The sequence below is a fragment of the Alosa alosa genome, chromosome 18 (genome assembly GCF_017589495.1).
Source record: "Alosa alosa isolate M-15738 ecotype Scorff River chromosome 18, AALO_Geno_1.1, whole genome shotgun sequence".
Taxonomy (NCBI): domain Eukaryota; kingdom Metazoa; phylum Chordata; class Actinopteri; order Clupeiformes; family Clupeidae; genus Alosa; species Alosa alosa.
In genome coordinates, this window is record NC_063206.1 from 11,520,257 (window position 1) to 11,542,756 (window position 22,500).

General features: G+C 49.4%; 1 protein-coding gene across 2 annotated transcripts in view; it reads right to left on the reverse strand.

Moving 5' to 3' along the window:
• meis1b (Meis homeobox 1 b) overlaps positions 1-22,500 on the reverse strand; it is a 77,271-nt gene that overhangs the window by 17,902 nt on the left and 36,869 nt on the right. For both annotated transcript variants that reach the window (XM_048269338.1, XM_048269335.1), the window contains exon 9: positions 3,639-3,715. In XM_048269338.1, the coding sequence (XP_048125295.1) occupies positions 3,639-3,715 (77 nt within the window). The remainder of the gene's footprint in view (positions 1-3,638; positions 3,716-22,500) is intronic.

Genomic DNA, 22,500 nt, shown 5'->3' on the forward strand with positions numbered 1-22,500 from the left:
CTCTCTCATTCTCTCTCTCTCTCTCCCTCTCTCTTTTCTTCTCTTGGGCTGAGAAACATGATCTGCGAGTCTGTGTGGACGCCGCTTCAGTAAAGTAGCCCCGCCACACTTTACCCCATGCTTTTAAGACTTTCATAAAAGCCGCCTTATTGACAAAACAATCCATCCCAAAGGTTTAAACACCATCTTTAAAGGGTATTATTAAATTCCGTCAGGAAGGGAGGAATGGACAACACGTGAAACCCGATGACCCTCCCATTGATTTTAGATCACTGCTCTTTATAGAGTGTTCTGAGAAAGCTCGCTCAAGGCGGCTGAAAACCCTTCTCTCTCTCTCTCTGTCGGCCTCTCTCTCTTTCTCTTTCTTTCACCCTCTCTCTCCCTCTCTCTCTCTCCTTAATGCTCTACTCTAAGCATTCCTGCTTGGGCTGTGAGTTTTTCTAGTAGCTGCCATGTATCAACAACAGTGCAATAGCCGGCCTCCTATTCCACAGTGTAGCTTCACTCTGATTTAACCTTATCACAGCCCCGTATCTCGGGAGGACGCTCCTCGCTTCAAAAATAGACGCTCTAGTCAATCCACATTCTTTACACAGCCATTATACCCCTGTGTGCCTCTGTGGTCTCATGCGTGTGTGTGTGTGTCTGTGTGTGTCTGTGTGTGTGTGTGTCTCTGTGTGTGTGGCTATATGTCTTTGCTTGAGTGAGCTGTTTACCTGCTTGTGTGTACATACGGATATGACTAAGGATGTGTGTGGGAGGGCATTTTGTGTATGTGTGTGTACATATGTGTATGCCAGCATGTGTACACGCCTGTTGCCCAATACTGTAGGTGTGTGAAGCATAGGCTATGGTCTCAAAGGTGTGTGCATGTGTGTGCCTGTGTGTGCGTGTGTGTGTGTTTGTGCCAGTGTGTATGTGCGTGTATGTGTGTGTGTGTATGTGCACGCGCGTTTGTGTGCTTCCTCAAACGTAAATGCGAGATTTGAAGCATTCTCTCATGCTGTGTTTCTGCCAATAATTCATGAGTAATGTGCCCCCCCCCCCCACCCCGGCTGGCCTTTAGCATTTTTATTTAATCTGCGGCGCGCACATTCACAGGGCTCTCATCAATAATGGATACAGACATGTGTGTTAACAAGTCTGCTGGAGAATGCCTCCTTAAGACAGGACCCTTCTTTTGTGGTCCACCTCTTGTTTGTTTCTCAATTTTTTTGCCGTTCGAACCATATCTGCAGTGTAACCTAGGTACCACACACACACACACACACACACACACACACACATGCACAGATCCACACACACACACACACACAAGCACACCCAAATGAATACACTCACAAATGCACACAAAATATTGTGTTTATACTGTAGGTAGACCAATACCCTGTACACCTGTGAGCGAGTGTTTCAAAATATTCCAGAGATTTGCATCAGTGCTATGTGGCTACATCAGCGCTGCTGTGTTAGTGTTTGCAGATAAATAAGATCTATGTGGTCCATCTTGAACCATTTGCGTTATTTATTCTGTTTGATCAATTTCATCTTTCATTTTTCATTTGGTCAGGGCTGCGTGCTTTGCTAGCCTGATAAACAGAATCACTGCTAGGGAAATTGGCTCTTAAAATCAGTGGGTCAGGAGGTAACATCACCGGGGGTTGCCATGGAGACGTCCAATGGTGAGCCTCCCAGGGAACGCAACAACAGGCCTATGAAATGGCAGATCTCTGTTCTAACCCCTGATGTGTAATGTGCCTCTCTTCTCTCCTTCTCTCACTCTCTTTTTCTTACACACACACATACACACACACACACACACATACATACATACACAATGTTCCAGTGCATTGTCTACAATACACATACACTTTTATATACACACAGACAAGCATTAAAAAAAATCTTTGAGGGGGCAGAGAGATCCCAGCATGCAGGGTTTAACGGCTAATACCCCTTGGATTAACCACCCTCGGATCAACACACATACACACACACACACACATCCTCCCTTCTCCAGAGCTGTGTTGCTATCCGTCCATTACCAGGCCTAGGCGGAAAAAAAAACAGCAAACCTAATGACCAGCGAGCAAGTGAGTGAGAGAGTGGGAGAAAGAGCGAGCGAGTGAGAGAGAGAGAGAGAGAGAGAGAGAGAGAGAAAGAGAAAGAGAGAGAGTGGGGAAGGGCCACCGATAATGGAACAGGCTGTGTCCTGCCTTTGAAACTCCCTGTCACGCGCACTGCAAACAAAAAGAAAAAAGGCAGAAAAAAAAAAATAATTGATCTCCCATGGGCCGCTGTGAGGTCACAGAAATTGATAACCCCCAACAAAACTTCCCTGGGCGGCTCAGCCCCGCACCTCACCGATAGATAGGGCCACTTTGCCAAATTAATCCTCAGAAGGCAAATACATTGTTACCAGCAGCCGCCGCCACGTCTCCGAGGTACCAAATTGAACAATGGCTGGGATTATGTTGACAGAGATTACATTGGGCGTAATGGGCTTTAATATATCTGTGAGCTCTCGCCTGTGGCCCCTAGTGTCCGGGTAGCCGGGGCTGGATGGCTAATGTAGGCACAGCCTACGCTGGAGCATACTGTTATTCAGCCAAAATGGATTAAGGGCCTTGTAATCAGAGCCTTCACTATATTAATCTCTTTCTCTCTCTCTCTCTCTCTCTCTCTCTCTCTCTCTCTCTCTCTCTCTCTCTCTCTCTCTCTCTCTCTTTCTCTCTCTCTCTCCCTGCCTCTTTCTCTCTCGCTCTCGCTCTCCCTCTCCGGCACTTACAGAGGGAGAAGGGAAATCACATTTGTAGGTGGGAAGTGTATGCGTGCGTGTGTGTGTGTTTGTGAGTGTGTGTGTGTGTGTGTGTGTGTGTGTGTGTATGTGTGCATGTGTGCGTGTGTGTGCACATGAGGGTACCTTTAACCTTGACAAGGAGAAATGAGTGGTAAAGCATTTTTTTTTCTTCTTTTTGCGTGCACAGTCACACATCAAACACAGCTGCACCCACTCCCCTGGTTTGTTTAAGCCGGCCTCTACCCATTCATTAGACACGGCTAATAACAGTAAGTAGGTGGTGATGGCCACCTCTGATAACACATGCAGCGCGTGCAGAGGTAATACCCAGCTATGCCTAAACTTTATGGGCCTTGAACTCAGGGGACCAAGGTTCATAAGGGAACTGTGAGAGGAATGAGCACTACACACAAACCTCCCCGAGTTACAACGCTGCACTTTTTGGGTTGTGTGTTCATTGAGAGAGAGAGAGAGAGAGAGAGGGGAGAGATAAAGAGAGAGAATGAGAGAGAGGTATCTCTGGGTATGAGAAACATTTTGATGGCATGGATTTTCTCCCCTCTCTTCAGCCCCACTGGAACTCATATTCGAATGTGTAAAGTTTGGTCGTCGGCCGACTGGCTGGAAAAATCCTACGGGCGATATCCCTTTGGGTGGATTGATTTGAAGGGAGATGAGGCAGTAAGTGGGAGTACGACGGGGCTGGGGCTGGGGGGGTGGGGGGGTGGGGGGGTTGTGCAGTGGCAGAGGGGCGGGAGTGTATTAATTCAAATCATTAGAAGCCGCTTGCCGGCGGCTAAGCTATCGATCGCATGTAAACACAAAAGTACAATTGACTTACCAGTTGTTCACTTGTAGTATGGTAAGTCCGGTGTCTTGCGCCAACTGCTTCTTCTGTTCTTCTGAAGGGTAGGGGTGCTGAAAAAAGACAGAGAGAGAGAGACAAAACATGAGTGAAGCTGCACCTAAATCAATTAACAAACAGATCTGTTATTTCAGGCGGCCCGATCTGCGAGCTGAAGGTGGATGAGGTGCACAACTCGCACTTCTCAGACGGTGGCAACGGCGGCGCAGAGTCGCCAAGCAGCTGTTAATTAGTGTGAAAAAGTGAGGTGTGTCTCTCTCCCTCCGACTCATTAATGGAATATGAAATCGTGTAATTAATGGCAGTGAAAAAGGCAAGCCAATTATAAAGTTAAGTGAAGTGGAGAAACAGAAACATTAATTAGAGAGCCGCGTGAGCCGCACAAGCCCACTCATATTTATTCTCGACGGCTTCTCAACCGCCGCCGCGCGAGCTGACATGAATGCCTGATGCGGCACAAGAGAGACAGCGAGAGAGAGATGTCTGGTGACGGCGTCGTCACACACACACACACACACACATACACACACGACAGGTCTTCATACCGCTGTCATCATTTTATCCCTCCCTATTTCTGTTTTTAAAAAGAGGATGACTGTCATCTTTCCGCGTGGTTAGAACAGGCTGTTGCTGTGTTCGTAATGGTAGCTTATTGCTTCAACTAGGTTACGGAATGAAAGCTTCATTGGCTCCAGACTCTAGGCACAGGACAATCACCACCACATCAGCTAACATACTAGCCTGATTGTATTGTCATGGAGTTTTGTCTCAACAGCCTAACCTTTCTAAATAAATACAACAACAAAAAAAGAAATGTTCCTTTATATCTAGGAGCCTTGGCGTCACAGGGCCCAAACAATACGCTGTTTATGCATCAGACAAGACAGTGCCTGTGTTCACTCTACCCTGTGGGGACAGTTAAATTGCAGGAATGAGGAGTAGAGGTGTGGGACTTAACACAGAACATCCATTCTGCATGTGTGAGAGAGGAGAGAGAACAAGAAAGAAAGACAGAAAAGAAAAGAAAGAAAGAAAGAAAGGCCCATATTTGTACAACCCACCCTTGTTGGTTTATTTGTCCTAATGTTTTGGTCTTGCCGTTTGTCAACACAATAAAAGCCGTCACCATGGCGACCCCTGCTCTCTCTCTCTTTCTCTCTCTCTGGACTGGGTCAGCAGTCTGCCACTGCCATCTCCAGACTCGCCCACCGCCATCCCCCGTCCCCCTGCCGGCCGGCCAGGCCGGCTGGCGGTGCTGGCAGAGGCGAGGGGCGGCCATTATAAACCCATTACCTCCGCTAGCGCCTGCAGCGGATTAGCACCCACCAGCAGGGCTTAGCCCACAGCCCCCGAGATGTGAGGAGTCATCAACCCCAACGCTGTGCAGCCGCACAGAGGATCGACGCCCCGCCGCAGGAGAGAGCGAGAGAGAGGCCGCTTTTCCGGCAGGGGGGACTACAAAGCCCACAATGCCCTGCTGTCACTCACTTACTCGCTCACTGACTCACTGACTAGCGCACTCGCTCCCCAGTCACGCATGGAGGACTGCCGGGCGGCCAATGATTCATGTGTCATGGAGGCAGAAGAGAATAGAACTTCTCCCAACGTCCACATCAAGGTATTTGAGCAGATGCTCACGAAAGTGTGTGTGTTTGTGTGTGTGGCTCGTTTCTCTCTCTCTGTGTGTGTGTGTGTGTGTATGTGTGTGTGTGTGTGTGTGTGTGTGTGTGTGTGTGTGAGTGTGTCTGTAGAAGCGAGCAGGGGCTTCCTAATCAGACCCAATCTGCACTTCTCACAAACCAGTTGCCTGTTCCCAGAGGAGCCGATAAGGCCTTTGTGTAACTCTAGAATTAAAGGCATGTTACCGATAACAATCCATCCAGCAGAGCAGAGTCGAGCGGAGCTGAGCTGGGATGGGATGGCAGGCACTCGCAGGGGGCGCCTTTCCTCGAGCTCTGCATACATAAGAGCCATGAGTCCAGACGCACACACAGAGAGAGAGCAGAGCACACAGACATATTTGGAGCACCACTTTGCACTAACCCCCACACCACACCCCTCAACGCCCCCCTTTTCTGGTCTCTGGCGTAATAAACTGGAATGTGTCTAATGCCGCTGTCCCGCCTGTGTTTATGTGACAGCAAAGACGGGAGTGCGAGCTGTTTTCGCCCTCCTCCTCCTCCTCCTCCTCCTCCGTCTTTTTCCATGTGATCTGATTGTAGGTAATTGGAACAAACTGTGGCTAATTTCATGCAGAAAGTTATAATTGCAGTGTCGCCTCCAGCCACTTCTGAGTAGATTTGCTTCTTTTTGTTTCTGTTTTTCCCCCTCCTCCCTTATTCTCTCTCTTTCCCTCCCTCCATGTCACTTCCCTCTCTCCCTCCCCTTTCCTTTCTTTCTTCCTTTCTTTCTTTCTTTCTTTCTTTTCCTTTTTTTGAACTTGTCTTGCTTTCTTGCACTGCCAGTGTCCATGGCCTTGTCTGTGACCGGGAACCTGGATAATTGTATCACACTGCAATAATAAGCTCTGTGTGTGTGTGTGTGTGTGTGTGTGTGTGTGTGTGAGGGAGGGAGAGGTGAAGGCTTGACAACGCCTCAGCCTGCTCTTAGTCATCTGATCCCCCTAATGCCCTAACAGTTGGCTCCGAGCACTTGAGACGGTTTGCTGAAACAAATATAATTGTGCTAATCACATGGATGCCACGACTTCTTGACATTACTGCTTTTATCTTCCTTCCTCATATGAATGTGTGGGAGTAAGAATGTGTGTATGCGTGCATGTGTGTGTGTGTGTGTGCGTGTGCATGTGTGTCTGTGTGTGTCTGTGTGTGTGTATTTGTGCATACGTGAGTGTGTATGTGTGTGTATGTGTGTGTTTCTCTTTCTTTTCAAGAGGAGGAAGAGGGAGGGAAAGAAAGCTCCCCCTCCGCTTTTCTTCCCTTCCAGATACGGCAGGGTCAGAGGGCAAGATTGCTGTGGAACATGGGATCTGTGCTCCCCTCTGTTCCTGAGCACGAACATATGAGCGGAGAGGGGTAGGGCGCGCGGGGCCAGGGCTGGGCGGGTGGGTAGAGTGGGGGACTCGTGACTGCAGAGGGGAATGCCATGCCAGGGGCGATGGGACTGCACAAACATGGCTGTGGCTGACGAGGCTGTATTACACACACACACACACACACACTCAGAGAGAAAGAGAGTCAGTCACACAATGTTCTCCACAGCTCACAGTGCTGCTGGACTGCATCCCGGACACTGAGACCAAAGGACGACCTTCCTACTGGATTTCCTCTGCTCTGGTCACAGCCTCCATCGAGACAACCCCCACCCCACCAACACACACACACACGCACACACACACACACACACACACACACACACACACACACACACACAGACACACACACACACACACACACACACTCACACACACACACACTCACACACCACCCCCATGCCATTTCCCTTAACCCACAACTACTCACACACACACCCCCACCCCTCTGTCTCCATTCCCGTGGAGTTCATCTGTTCCTGGATCAGCATCGCTGGCTAGCTGGCACTGGAGTGCGCACCAGAGCGGCAGACCCAGGAGCTGCTGTTGCTGCCACTGAAGGACGTGCAAGAGAGCAGAGCAGAGTAGGGTTTTTAAATATATCCTGTGCTTACTCTGGCGTTTTAGCTCAGCGGGCCTCCCCAGGCTCACAGTGGAGGACTGAGAGAGAGAGTGAGGGAGAGGGAGAGAGAGAGAGAGAGAGAGTGAGGGAGAGAGAGGGAGAGAGAGAAGGAGAGAGGGAGCAAGAGAGGGGCGCGTGGGAGAAACTGGGGCACTGGTGCTTTTTGTTTTGTTTTTTTTTTAAGAAAAAGAGGAGCGAGGGAGAGGAAAGGAAACACTGCAGCTTCTCGAGGAGATACGGTGGGGGGGAAAGGAGGGAACGAGGGAAGGAGAGAGAGGAAACAGACAAAAGGAAAGAGTGAGAGGGAGAAGGAGAGAGGAGGTGTGAAAGAGATAGCAAGAGAGAGAGAGAGAGAGAGAGAGAGACAACAGCGAGGGAGAAGGGCGTTTTGATTTGTGGAGACCAGCCAAAAACGGCAACAGCAATATGACAGCGCCGACGACGATGGCAACTGTGGTTGTGGTGACCACGCCGATAAAGCAAACAGCAAAAACCGAGGTGGTGAAAAACAAATGAAAGAAAAAGAAAAGGAACAAAGAAAGAAAGAAGAAGCTGGAAGTGCCTGTAGGCTTCTTGGCTCCACACTAACACACTGCCGGCAAACTCTGCGGCATCAAGAGCCACTGTGCCACTAACAGAAACCGGCTCGCCGACCGACCACAAAGGCCTGCTTGTCTCGACTGACAGGCTGTCACCGGTCTCAACAAACAATGCAAATCCCCCACCACCCTGGCAGGATTCCTTACCTGCCTGTCATTAGTTCTCTCTCTCTCTCTCTCTCTCTCTTGGAAAAAAAAAAAAAAAGTGTCATCTGGGTCAGGTGTCTCACGTCCACACCTGCAGCCTACTAAAACCTCACCTTTTTCTCCCCAGCAACAACGTGGTGTAATGTACACATGGGGAATGGGGGTGGGAGGGGCAGGTAGCCTGATGTGAGTCATATATGCAGAATGACTTAGGTGGGCATTTGCTCTAGCATTAGACAGGAGACAATGGAGACTATGTGGCAATAACCTGGCAGGGGAATCCATCCTGTGGCAATCACAGCTTCCTTTGTTCGTCCCCAAACACACTCCCTTCTTCCTTCAACTTTCTTCGAAACACAGAAGTGCTTTTTCCAAACATTTAACAACTCGCTGACCTTATTGTCACAGGAGAACCCAATGCAAATCAGAGAGAGTTCAAACGGAAGACTTTTCCAAGGCAGCTATAGAACCTTTGAGGGTTCCACGTTGATGGCTTTGAAAGGTTCTTAGGCATTCTTTGCTGATTGCAGAAGGGTTCTCCTGGGAGGACAGGCCCAACACCCTTTCTTTCTCAGACTGCAGCTTTGATTCAAAGATGGTCCACCAAAGAGCCACTCAATTTCATGGCTGTTGACGGATCGGCTTTTATCAAAGCATTCCTGGGGCGTGTACTCCATGGGTTTGTTCAAGACGAGCTCCTCAGTCCAGAGTCTCCAAACACCAAATTATCACGTATCTGTCAAAACATTTTGATTTAAGTTGTATTGTAAATAAGGCGGGGAGGCCAAAAAAATGGTTTATATTGTTGCCTGTAAGAGATTTGGTATTTTTAATCCTTTTTGGCAGCCGCTGCGGGTGAGAAGTGCTTTCTCAGGCTCTGGCAAGGCTTTGGAGGGAAGGCAATAACATTGCAGACAAACAGATGGTAATTGACGCATCCCCTCTTTTCCCTCCACCTATCTTAATGATATGTCTTGTCCAAATATACTACTCCTTTCATCAGAATTTCCACCCTTGTCTGCATTTGTGGATGCCTGGGCAGCACTGTGCGCTCCGATCCCTTTCTTCTCTGCTGTGTATCTTATCTACCGCACTCACCCTCCCTCTCTCCCTACTTCTCTCACTCCCTCCCAGTTACTCATGTATGCATGTAAGTGTGCGTGTGTCTGTGTGTGTGTGTGTGTGTGTGTGTGTGTGTGTGTGTGTGTGTGTGTGTGAGAGAGAGAGAGAGAGAGAGAGAGAGAGAGAGAATGTGCTTGTGCCTGTGTAAAGGCCTGTGAGTGTGTGTGCTTGCGTGCATGTCCATCTCTCTTCATGTGTGTGTGTGTGTGTGTGTGTGTGTGTGTGTGTGTGTGTGTGTGTGTGTGTGTGTGTGTGTGTGTGTGTGCGTGTGTGTGTGTAACAGAGCATCAATAACAGTCCCTCCCAGCTTGTCCTCCCCACTGACCTCGGCAGCTAGGGCAGCTCATGGCGGAGTGGAGAGGCGAATCCAGGGCCTATCACACAGATAAGGCAGGGAGAGGCTAGGGCCCCTCTCCAGCACCAGTGTCCCTGGCTAGCCCTGAGACACACACACACACACACACACACACACACACACACACAAAGCTGTGCTGACCAACACACTGAAATTATGCTCAATCGAAACAAAACCTCTTTCCAAGACCCTTCCTTCCCCTGATAACCCTGCCCGGGTTACCCAGAATGCATTGCTACTCAGAGCGTGTTGGTTATGAAAGGGAAGAGTGAGAATCTGGAGCAAAGAAGTGACCAGAGCAGCACAGATCATGTGAGCCTCCTCCTCTCTCCCTCTCTCTCCCTCTCTCTCTCCCTCTCTCTCTCCCTCTCTCTCTCCCTCTCTCTCTCTCTCTCCCTCTCTCTCTCCTCCCTCCCTCTCTCTCTCTCACTTGCTCAGACATTTGTGGATTGACAAGATCCTGGGAAGCAGTGAGGAGTAAAACGAAAGTGTTTTGGAGAAGGGAGTGTGTGCATCTGGTGTGTTTTGAGGTTTTGGAGCAGGGCCCCGCGTGGGCCAGGATGGGGAGGAGCACTCGGTCGTGGCTTATCGCTCCCCGTGTTTGGGGCTCCTCCGGTTCACCGCGAGGGGATGGAGGAGTGTTTCAGAGGGAGAGCCTTTTATCTGTGCGCCATTCCTACCGCCACACACACACACACACACACACACACACACACACACACACACACACACACACACACACACACACACACACGCCCCAGCCCTGCCCAGCCTCAGGTCAGTCCCCCAATACACGTCCCTGGGAGACTGCACAACAACAGACCAGTGGGCATGGCAGAAAGAAAAAAAAATCAACCTCCAGATTACTGATGGTGGATATCACTCTTTTCTCATCCTCTCTATCTCTCCTCTCATTCTCTGTATCCTTCTGTCTTAATAGTTAAATAGTATCAGGCACAACCCGCAACCCCTCTCAGTGCTCCCCAGACAAACACATGCTCACAAACACACAAATACAGTTGTACATGCACTCGCACACATGCACACGCACACACACACACACACACACACACACACACACACACACACACACACACACACACACACACACACACACACACACACACACACGCTGCTGCTGTTGACTTCATTAGCTGCATTAGAATTCTGATCATTTTTCTATTTAAGGGAACGTTTCCCTGAATCCTATGTGATTGGGATTAAAGAGGCTTTCCACACGAGATTAACTTCATAAAACGAGTGAGCTCTGGGAACACTGTTTAACCCCCCACACACACACACACACACATCCCCCTCTCTCAGAGCCTGACACAGGGAGAGACTGGAGGAGTGCTTTTCCACTCGATCACAGCCTCAACCAGCCTGAGGGAGCCAGAGAAAGAGAGACAGAGGGAGGGAGAGAGAGAGAAAAAGAGAGTGAGAAGGAGGAAGAGAGAGAAAAGGAGAGTGATATCTGCCTTGATATCTGCCGTGATTACATCCAATGTGGAGTCTTATCGCACAGGATGCTGCATGATGCACATCCTCCTTTAATAGCCATCTCCCATCCACCGCCAAGTCATGTAGCACCTAATGTGACATGCTTTCCAGTCAGGCATATTACGAACAGCCCAAGGTCACTAGTTCCGAAGCTTCCAGTGACGGGAGAGAATGTGGTGGTGAGGTGGAGTGGTCTAGGGCAGAGGTGCTGTGTTAGCAGTAGCTTTAGCACTAGCAGCATTAGCGCTAGCAGCAGTAGCAGGAGTGAGCGTCTTTTCAGCTCTGGGTCTCCCACTGCTGCCCCACCTCTGCATGTGCCAGGGCCCTAATCCCTATGGAAACCAAGCTCCCCTTCAGGAATGCCCGCGGCCTGATTCCGGAGGGGCTTTTTGGCCGAGGTGGCATAGTTATGCTCACCGTCCCAGCCCAGCGGGCCACCTGCCCCTCCCCAAGCGAGCAGAATCAATCTTCTTTTTGGGATGGCTCCTAAGTAAACAGGATTAAGATTGAAAGTTTACTCTTCCTACTGACTCCCCCGACTGGGCGAGTCTGCTCCGGGAGTTTTTAAGCGCTTTGCTCACCGGCTGAAGAGTGTAGGCCTCAGGGTTTCAGTCTTTCTCTCTCTCTCTCTCTCTCTGTCTCTCTCTCTCTTTCCATCTCTCTTCAGGCTAAGATAAAGCCAACCACCTACCAGCCACTGACAGGAGGAAAGGAGTGGGGAGGGAACCTCAAATATTTGGATAAGAATTCGCTGTTCTACTTGTACAACTAGCCGTTGTCTGAGACTCAAAAGATAGGACTGTGCTGTGGTGTAACAGCCTTGTTTAAAATGCCTCTTGCTCTAAGGGACGTCAAGACAACGAGGTTGTTTTTGTTGTGTATACTAAGATCAGTGGCAACTCCCGAGGTAACCCTCAAGAGAGCAAATTGTAGTGGCAGGCCTAAGCCATCGCAAATTCCTTTTTCCGTGTAGGTGGCATAAACGGTTAGCCTCTGCCCTTCGTTAAGGAGCAAGACAGCAGGCTTTAGAAGAAAACAAAATTAAAAAGTGAGGAAGTGCTCAAACAAGAGTTTGCCCGCTGCATGAAAGAGAAAGACAACAAACCAAAACAAAACAAAAGCCAGAGCTTTCCAAGCCCAATTTCCTCAAATTTCTTTGGCAGTCGAAAATCTGAATCAACACAACAGATAAAAAAAGAAAGATCTTAGAGACATTGGGGGCGAAAAACAACTGCAGGCCAAAGTATTTAAGATGCCCTATCTGTAGTGTGTGTGTGTGTGTGAGTGTGTGTGTGAGTGTGTGTGTGAGTGTGTGTGTGTGTGTGTGTGAAAGAGAGAGAGATTGAGCATGTGCATGTGAGAAATAGGCTGTGTGTGTGTGTGCCTTCAGAGCAAACCTGAATGCTGAAGAACCTCTTTCAGTGAGCGTGAGCACAGCGAAGTTCACAACTAGTTAAACCAACACAAAGCCCCGACATGAATAATTCACGTCGGCCGTTTTTAGAAAGCCTTGTTCTACAACGAGGAAAAAGCTGGAAAAATTTCACCCTTGGAAGCAATCCCCCCACTCTCTCCCTTCTTTTTTTGTGTCATCTAATCTATCCCTGAGATATAATAATCAGATATGCTCAATCTGGTTTAAAGCACTTTAATTAGTCTCTTCCTGGTTTAAAAAACATCTTTTGTTGATTTAGAGGCAGAGGGTGCACCACGCTGCCGACGGGCACAGATACAACCCCCTTCGCTCAGGCGGGAGGGAGGGAGGCTGGAAACACAAGTGTGCAATTAAACGAGTGCCGTGCGGATTAGACAGCAGATCGGGACCTATCGGAGGAAACCGATCTGCTCTGTAAAAGCATATAAGGCCCGATGATGAGACCCCTCTTGCAAATGCACAACGGAGACCCGTATCAACTAAGAACATCGAGTGTACTGTATTTAAGTCCTGCATGGACGGCTGCACATACACACGTTACGTTGCATTGTCATGACAACGTGCACACGTGGCGAGATGGGGATGGGTGTATTTATAGAGGGGAACAGTAATGGAATCCAGGGGGACGTCTCTTCAGGTTGTGAGGGGTGAGTTCCAGGGGTGAGGGGTGGCCGAGGCTGTTCCTTTGACCCCTCGCCCCCGGGGCTGTGGTGTTGGGGGGCGGGCATAGGGGGTATGTGAGGGGAGTAGCGGAGGCCTGCCCCTGCCTCATTAGGGCTCCCACTTCAAGGGGAATGCGTGTTGTTCCACACCTGCTGTTCGAGTCGCACGGTAATAAGGCCACGGGTAGGGGGTAGGGGGTGTGACGAGGTGTGTGTGTGTGTGTGTGAGAGAGAGAGAGGTGGCAGTGCTGGGCGGGTGGGGAGGTGGAGTTGCCCCCACATGCAAACAGTGACTGGGGTTTGTTGGACTGCAGCTGATGAGCCTGGGCTAATTCAGGGGTGATTATGTAGTTTACTGGACCACTAAACCTCTTTAAGCTGGTAATTACAGGCCTATTTGAGCGAGGGGCGGTAGTGGGGGTGGGGGGTGAAACATTCAAAAGCAATTCAGCCGCGCCGTGCTGGGTAACACCGTGCCAGCCACAGCTGGAGGTGACGTGCCACTAAGGTGGGCAGGGAAGGGGGTTAACGACAGAGATGCCAGCGAGCATAGGAGTGCATAGGAGCAATGCGGGCAGGTAAGGCTTCAGGGATCGCAGCTCCCTGGTCTGTTTACCCTCCACTGGCCCTATCCTGAAGACAACAAGGAGGCCAGGCAGGCTCCGATGACCATGCAAAACCTTCACCAGTCATGGCCCTTTGAATTTGGCTATCGTGAGCGAGAGAAAAATAATAATTGTTGCTTTGGTTATTGTTATTGAGTCGAGAGGGGGAGAGAAAATGCAAAGCAGCAGCAGCAGCGCGAAAAGGTCCATTAGGGCACGCCTGGGCACACAACCTGCTCACATAACCACCTCCCTGTGCACAAACCAGGCTTGTAGCGATGCTGCTTAGGGGGTTGGGTGTGTGTGTGTGTGTGTGTGTGTGTGTGTGTGTGTGTGTGTGTGTGGTGTGTGTGTGTGTTTGTGGAAGGGGGGGAACTCATGGTGCATTAAACGCTGAAGGAATCAGGTTACTCATATTGCACCTTGACCAGGGGAATCTATTCCATTTACTTTACTTTCAAGGAAATTATGCTTTAGTTAATGCCACTGAAATGTGATACTCAAAGGAAGCAATTTCGGGGACCACAGAAAATTCTAATAACCTGCGCGATATTATTATGTTATTATCATAATTACCCTTTTGCCCTCGCCATTTTAATTAATGCTCTCTGCAAGGGGCCTGAAGGGGGAGAGAAGCCTGGTCATGGTTGGGGAAAGTTAAAAGTAGGTAAAGGTATTTTACAATTGCTCCCTTATGCCTATTGCCTGCAAGGATAAAAAGAAAAGAGGACAGAGTCTGTGAGCACTGAATAGAGAGAATCATATCTCTCCCTCCCTCTATTTCTCTCTGTCTTTCGTTCTCTCTCTCTCTCTTCCCCATCCTCCATGTGCCGCCACCCCTCCCCTTCCTTTCTCTTTCTGGCTGAGCACAAAGAAGGAGGGCCTTCTCCATCAGTGCACCATTTTTACAAATCGATGACTTAATCTGTCGTAACAAACAAGTGAGCACCACCTCCCCCTTGCACACTCTCATCTCACATCTCTCTCTCTCTCTCTCACACACACACACACACACACACACACACACACACACACACACACACATTCATACATACACACACACACACACACACACACACACACACACACACACACACAGACACATTCATATACACACACACACACACACACACACACACACACACACACACACACACACACACACACACACACACACACACACACACACACACATTCATACATACACACACAAGTCTACTTCCTCTAGTCATGCTCTAGTCACGAGAGAGCTTTAAAAAAGAGAGGAAGAGGACAGAAGAGAGAGAACACAGAGGGAACATCTCAACATCCTCCTGCCCTCTTTTCCACCTGGCCATCTCTCGCATCCCTCCACTGTCTCAACCAACCCCACCGCCAGCCCATAATAAAGACCCGCCGTCGCCACGGCGCTTGTTTATGGACAAGAGCGACATCAGTAGAGCCTGGTGCCGACGGGAGTCTCCCCCTCCTAGTCTCGTCTCTGGGGGGGGGGAATACAGTGAGACCAGCAGCAGGTATCTGAGAGCGTCGTTCATGCCTCCATGCCCAATGCACTCGCACCAGCACAGTGAAACATCATGTAAAGGGTCACAAATGGAAAAGGTCAATGGTCATCATTGGTGGAAAAGGGGGAAAATAGACTCCTACTCACCAACCCCCTTTGTAGGATTGTCTAAGAAGTGAGATTGTTTAAGAGTGAAAAATGGCGTCCCTCTCGCCACTTTCTATGTGCTGTTGTTGTGTGGAAATCAATGGTGGCAGAAGACTGGGGAGCTTTTTGTGCGTTCTGAAAAAGGGGGTCAAGGATTCCGCACCACCGCCACCACCGCCGCGCCCAAGCTCCATTTAACAATCCGTGCCTCTCACAGCTGACGGCACAAAATCATTTAATTTATCGCTCGTCGAAGATTGGAGGGGGTTGTTAATGACAGGCCACACAGAATCTAGCGCCCCCAACATGAGAGGAGGCTTCATTTCATGTGCTTGTTTGTTGCCAGTGTCATGTTTTGTTGTTGTTGTTTTGCTTTTTAAAAAGACCACCCAAATGTTTTTAGCGAGATGACATAAATAAACACCGGGAGGGAGGGAGGGAGTCAAAAGAAACCACACTGCACTAGTCTGGGTGTGCCTGATACTGAGGGCACTGGGTGGGGGCTTATTTTTGGAGACACATTGTGGAGGGGAGCCATTGTTGAATGACTGGTAAAGAGAGAGAGAGAGAGAGAGAGAGAGAGGGAGAGAATGAGAGAAGGAGAGAGAAAGAGAGAGAGAGAGGAGGGGAAAAAGAGCAGTGTGACTCATGCCAAGCCTTCCTGTAGGTTCGTTTGTCCCGCAGATGAAAAAGCACCCTGGGCCGGGAGCATCACGCATGGGCAAGATTGCAAGCAAGGAGGAACGGAGTTGATAAATTAGTTCAGTGAACGTGCAAACTGATTACAGCATCACTGCGCACCATATATTCCATCAGGCACACACTCTTTCCTTGTACATTCTCTCTCTCATTCTCATACACACACACACACACACACACACACACACACAGACGCATAAATACACATGGACCCAGTAAAAAACAGGGAAACACAGAAAGCTAAGATACATACATCTATATCTACATAATATAGAAAGAAAACATACAGTAAGGCCATGCAATGACACACAATTCTCATATACATATACACATTCTGGCATACACACAGACACACACACACACACACACACACACACACACACACACACACACACACACACACACACACACACACACACACACACACACTAACCCAAGAGTATCTGGGGCAAACTGCTGAAGCGGTGCAGTGTGGGGGAACGATCTGCAGTTGCTGTAAGTAAAACGTATTGAGCTGCTGACTACAGGCGGAAAGATCCCCCAGCACTGCAGATTACAGCATATCCACGGCCCTCTCCCTCTCTCTCTCTCATACACACACACACAAACACACACACACAGACACACACACACACACAATTCTTTAGTCTGAAGCTGCATACACATACTGTACCCACACACACACACACACACACACACACACACACACACACACACACACACACACACACACACTCCCTCGTTTTTAGTCCGAGGCTGAAACCTGAACTACTCTAAGCTAAAGTGGAGCAGTCAGAAGATTAGCACCACGAGGGGGGCAACACCATGGAGGGACCTTCAGCCTCCGTCCTTCCACCAGCCGCTCCTCTCTCCTCCCCTCCGTGTGGCCCGCTAAGCAGACCTTTTGCTTGGCTCTGCATGTTCCTGGCTGAATCCAAACAAAATGATTAGCCCCACTGTAAAGATTACGGCGATGTGTGTAAGAGTATCGAGCCCCAGTGTGCAGACGGAAGAAGATCGGCTTTGCTGAGGTTAGTGGCACAGAGCAGAGAGCCACTGCCTCTTACCAGGAACACTCGCTACTACTAAAACCCCCAGACACGGGGGAGATCCAAGATGGCCACTCGCTTTTGATAGCACTCTCTCTTACTCTCCCTCTTTTTTTTTGCTCAATCTCACTCTCTTTCTCCTCTTCTCTCTCTCTCCCTCCCTCTCTCTTGGTCCCTCCTGTGCTGTCTATCACTCCCTGGCTCACTCTACATCATTACAATATTGGTATGTGTACAAGGGGGACTGACACCTTGCATCAGAATTGACCGCTGCCCCCCCCTCTCTCTCTCTCCTCTACTCAGATTGACCACCCCCTGTTCCTACATAGAAGCTGGCACCATCCGCACCACATCCAGAGGCCGAGTTCACCCCAGCGGAGGACAGCCAATGCCCGCTGTCTGACTGAGGCTTTTATTGGGATTCGCACAGAATCTCGAGCCGCTCAGCGAAAGCTAGCCGACGTGGTTTCACACGTACAGGACGGTGCCAGGGCTTGTTTCGAGCAACGTGGCCAGCCAAATGAGGTTACCCCGGGCAAGTGCGGACAAAAAAAAAAGAAAAAACATAAATGCCATTGGCCGGCGCTTGCCCCTGCTAGCCATTCACACCCGGACGCTAATGAAATATAATACCAGCATGATATATACAGTGCCAGCACAGGGCCATATTGGCTTCGAACTGACAGGCCAATGAAACCGCATATCCTCTGCTGACGGCATTAACGAGCGATCTGGGGAGATTGGTGTGTGTGTGTGTGTGGGGGTTCTGGACCTGGATTTCCGTGAGCAGGCTGCCCACCTGCTTGCCTGCGTGAAAAGCTGGCCCACCCTCGGGTCCTCACGGCAGCAGCTCCAGGTGACCCCGCGGGCCACTTTATAAAGTTCTCACGTCCACCCGGTCTACGGGTCGGGCGCACAAGCGGTGGCTGAGAACGTGTGTCTGCTGGGGTGGGGTAGGGCCTGGACGTTCCTGTCCAACGCTTCCCCCCCTCAGCAGTCGGCTGGCCATTTTGGTGGTGGTGGTGGTGGTAGTGAGGTTCAGAGTTCACACGGATTAAAACTTAACTGCCCTTCGGGGATGGTAAAGAGAAGAGGAAACTAAAATAAAAAGTAGACAAGCTCTGGTGAAGAAGAAAGAGCAGAGTTGATGGGAGAGGAAGAGAGAGAAACAGACAAAGGGCAGGTGGGGGAGCTCGTCTCTGCAATGGAGTCTAATCATACAGAGCAGCAGACATTGGGGACACTGGTGCTTGATGAGGTGCTTGAAGAAAAAGAGCTTCTCTCTCTTTCTCTTTCCCCCTCCCTCCCTCCTTCCCTGCCTTCATCAATCATGGCACAGATGGCCTTTCAAAGCCCCATGTCAGGAGTGGCAGAGAGGCGTCCATTCACCCTTCCCTCCACCATGTGGAGGCTGCCAATTCAATCCATTCTACCCAACAGAAACCAATGCCTTTTACCCTGTCAGGCTGGAAGGCTTGCCAATGATGGATATACACACGTCTCTCTCTCTCTCTCTCTCACTCTCTCTTTCTATCTCTCTCTTTCTCTCTCTCTCTCTCTCTCTCTCTCTCTCTCTCTGGAGGGGGGCAGGGGGTGGGGTGAAGAAGGCATCTATCCACAAAGACTTGCCCCCAAAGAGCTGGCTGCCTAAGGTCCCTTGGGCCTGTCAGTGGGGTAATTGATGATGTTTTCATTACAAGGTGTGGGAGCTCAGGGGGGTATTGGGGGCGTAGGGGAGGGGGGTAGTACGGACGGTGGTAGAGTTCGGGTGGGGGGTGGGGGTGGTATCTTCACTCATTGGCCCAATGCTGCGAGATTGACTCAGCTGCTCATAGGCAGACACTAGACGTTTATAACACACATCAAGTGGTAGCTGCCAAATGTCCATTACACACTACACACACACACACAAACTGTTTCTCCCTCTGTTTCTGTATCACTCTTGCCTACTCTTTCTCTGCTTGGCTGCCCTCTTTCTAAGATAAACATTACAGCCAAAACTGAAAAGAGAAAAAAAATGTCAAAACAGCTGAGAGTAGAGTCGGTCAACTATGACAAACAGAAAGTAAAAACAGAACGAGGAAACACACACACACACTCACACACACACACATACACACACACACACACACAGCTATATCAGGTAGACTCAGACAACCTCAGTCTCTCTCTCTTTATTCCAGTCCTCCATCTCTTCCTCATTCTTGTCCTTCTCTTTTTTCCCCCTTTGGAGTCTCATGGTTTGAGACCAGGGCAAGCCGTTTGATACACGCCGTTTGAAAATCCCTTTAAGCTTTTAATTCTGTGGCGCCTCTGCTGCTGCCCACTTAGATGAAATTAAGAAATAACCAGAGACCTCAGGCTACTAAATTGAATTTACAAATATTAATCTGAATGGACTTTTTTTTGCCCTTGTCACACATGAATGAATGAACGAACGAGAAGACAAGAGACAATGCGCACACTTATAACTCCAGGCAACTTCCAGGAGTCTTTTCTCTCTCTTTCTCTCTCTTTTCTCTTTTTTTTCTGCCTCTCTTCTTCTTTCTCTTCTTTTGATTATTGCTATTTTCGTCCAACACACACACGCACACACACACACACACACACACACACACACACCTCCCCCTCTCCCCAGTCAGAGTGGCTTTGGCCCTGGGAAGCCACTCACACCACCCTGCAGCCACACACACACACACACACACACACACACACACACACACACACACACACACACACACACGTTCTTTTGATTTACACGGATGCTGGTTGGTGGAATCTATCTCTCTCCTGAGGTTCTGGCTCCGGAGCGCCCAGGACTGGCCGAGCCGCTAGATGGGGGAGGCTCCCCCGTCAGGCCAGTCAGCAGTGTGGCGTGCCAGGGTTGCCATGGGTGACCAGTGCGCTGACATCCTGGCGCTCCGGCAATAAACAGCCGGTGACTAATGGCATGCGAGGCCCAGGCGACCCCTGACCCCTGATGGCCCGGGCGGGCTCTTTTTTGACGAGGCCATTCATGGCGGCGCTAGGCAGGCTAACTGCTACCATGCCTGAACTTTGTTTACGAGGGCGTCCGTCTTCCTGACTCCACCGAGCCACGTGGGAACCCCTGGTGCCACATGGAGGGGAGGAGGAAGAAGGGGGAGAAAAGAAAAAGAAAAAAAAGAAGAGAAAAACAATTGTTGTCCATGTTCAAGCAGTATAGACCCTTTCAAGAGAGTTCCATTCTCAGCATCATAGTGGACCCTTTCAAGAGAGTTCCATTCTCAGCATCATAGTGGACCCTTTCAAGAGAGTTCCATTATCAGCATCATAGTTGGCCCCACAAGACTTCCGTTTTAACATTCCATATGTTATCTTAATGCAGAGGAAGTAGACTGGGGCCCAAATAGAATGTTCAAGCATTGTTTTTGTTTTCATTGTTGAAAGGGTCCATAAAATGGCAGCAAAAGGGCGAGCAACCTCGGCGTAGTTTATAGCTTTGCAAGAAAGTGAAATACTTCACTTTTGAAAAGATTCTCACGTGGATGACGGCAGTGCAAAAAGCCGAGCTGAGGCCTCCGCCTTCCTCCCATGTCCTGCTGTCTCTATAGGGGACAGTGAATTTGCTGGAGGCAGTTTCAATCGCAGAGGACAAAGATGTGGAGCACACGCACACATACACACTCAAACACACACACACACACATACACACACACACACACACACACATACACACACACACACACACACACACCCCTGCTCACACTCATCTCATGGGGTCGCTTCTATTTGGGTCTGTGATGACCCGAGTCTCTCTGAGCGAGCTAACGCAGAGGACAGCATGGAGGAGAGGAGTAGTGGACAGGCAGTGGGTGACCGCAGTTTTTTTTTTGCGACGTCCAACACCCAACATGCCACTAATGATATGTGCCGTGGCATGCTGCTGCCATGGCAACGTGACGGACAGGTCTGATTGGCACGGCTGCTCCAGCAGAGGCTCGCGCGATGCTGCTGCAGTCTCTAGCCACACAAACAATGCAGGTAACCCCCATAGCTAGGGAATGCATACTGTTATCTCAGGCTCACTTCAGGGAAGGCTGGACTTTAACTCCTTTTAAGGAAGTGAAGTGAGGTGGACATGATGCATAAGAAAGTACATCGCTGACTAATACCCTCAACTGTTTTAAAAGGCAATGAGGCACAGGGACAGGCCCGCTCCCTCTTAGAGGTCAGTGCAGGGCTCAGAGCTTGTGTGCTTTTTTTAAGACAAATTCTCCAGAAATCTAGGCACCCCATCAAGAAAAAAGCCCAGCAAGCTTCCCAAGGTTTAATGCGTGGAGAGGTCATATGCTGAACATCTGTAATTCGGCCAGGCTAGCTAAAAATCTAGAAAGCACAAGCACAGCCGGTGAGTAAAAAATAAATAAATAAAAACTAATTTCTCTCCGCAACTTCAGCCTTAAGATTGCACCAGTGGAACACATTCACCCAAATTCCCCTCAAAACAGGGCACAGTGCCCCCCAATCCCCAGCACCAGTTCTTTTTCTTCTCCTGCCCAACACTCGGCTCTGGATTCTTGGGCGACCTCGGGCCCAGGGCCCTCTACGCAGTTGAGCTCAGAGAGTGCAGAAATGAGTTATAGCACTTTTCACACCTGTTTCTGCTCAAGACGCTGCTGCACCAAGACGTTATTCCCCTCCCTCCCTCCCTCCCTCCTTCACCCTCTCACTCACTCACTCACTCTCTTTCTCTCCTTCCCTCTCTCCTTCTCTCTTTTTCTATCAGTCTCACTTTTTTGCACATTGTGCTTCCAGGGGTAAAAGAGCTGCACCAGCATTGTTACATCTGTACGCAAAAGGGTGCTAAATTAGAACCTAATTGCATTAACAGGGATTATGCCTTCCAGTAGAGTTTTTTTTTTTTAACCCCCCCTTCTCTCAACATGAACAATGCATTAAATGAGGAGAGAAAAAAACTTGAGAAAAAGGGGTTCGAGAGAAATGCACGTTGTGTGCTGCGGTTGCACTTTTATGGGCTGTGACTGGGGCTCCCCCTGCTCCAACAGCTCTGTGTACAAATAAGAGGAGGAAGCCGCTCGCCTCTGTGCCAGCCTAGTATTCCTGTTGGTCCAAGAAAAAAGAAAAAAGGGGAAAAAATTTGAAAAAAAAAATGCAAAGGCCCTCCTTATGGTGTCTGCACGGCAACAATATGAAGCCCTGGATTTCATCTAATTACTCTATCACATAATTTTGCAAATTGCCTTTTCATTGGGGAACAGAGTGCAAAGCACTGGCACAGTGGGAATTCAGGCAATGGCTTTCATTTACTACTCGTTTCTTGTTAAATTAAACAAGAAA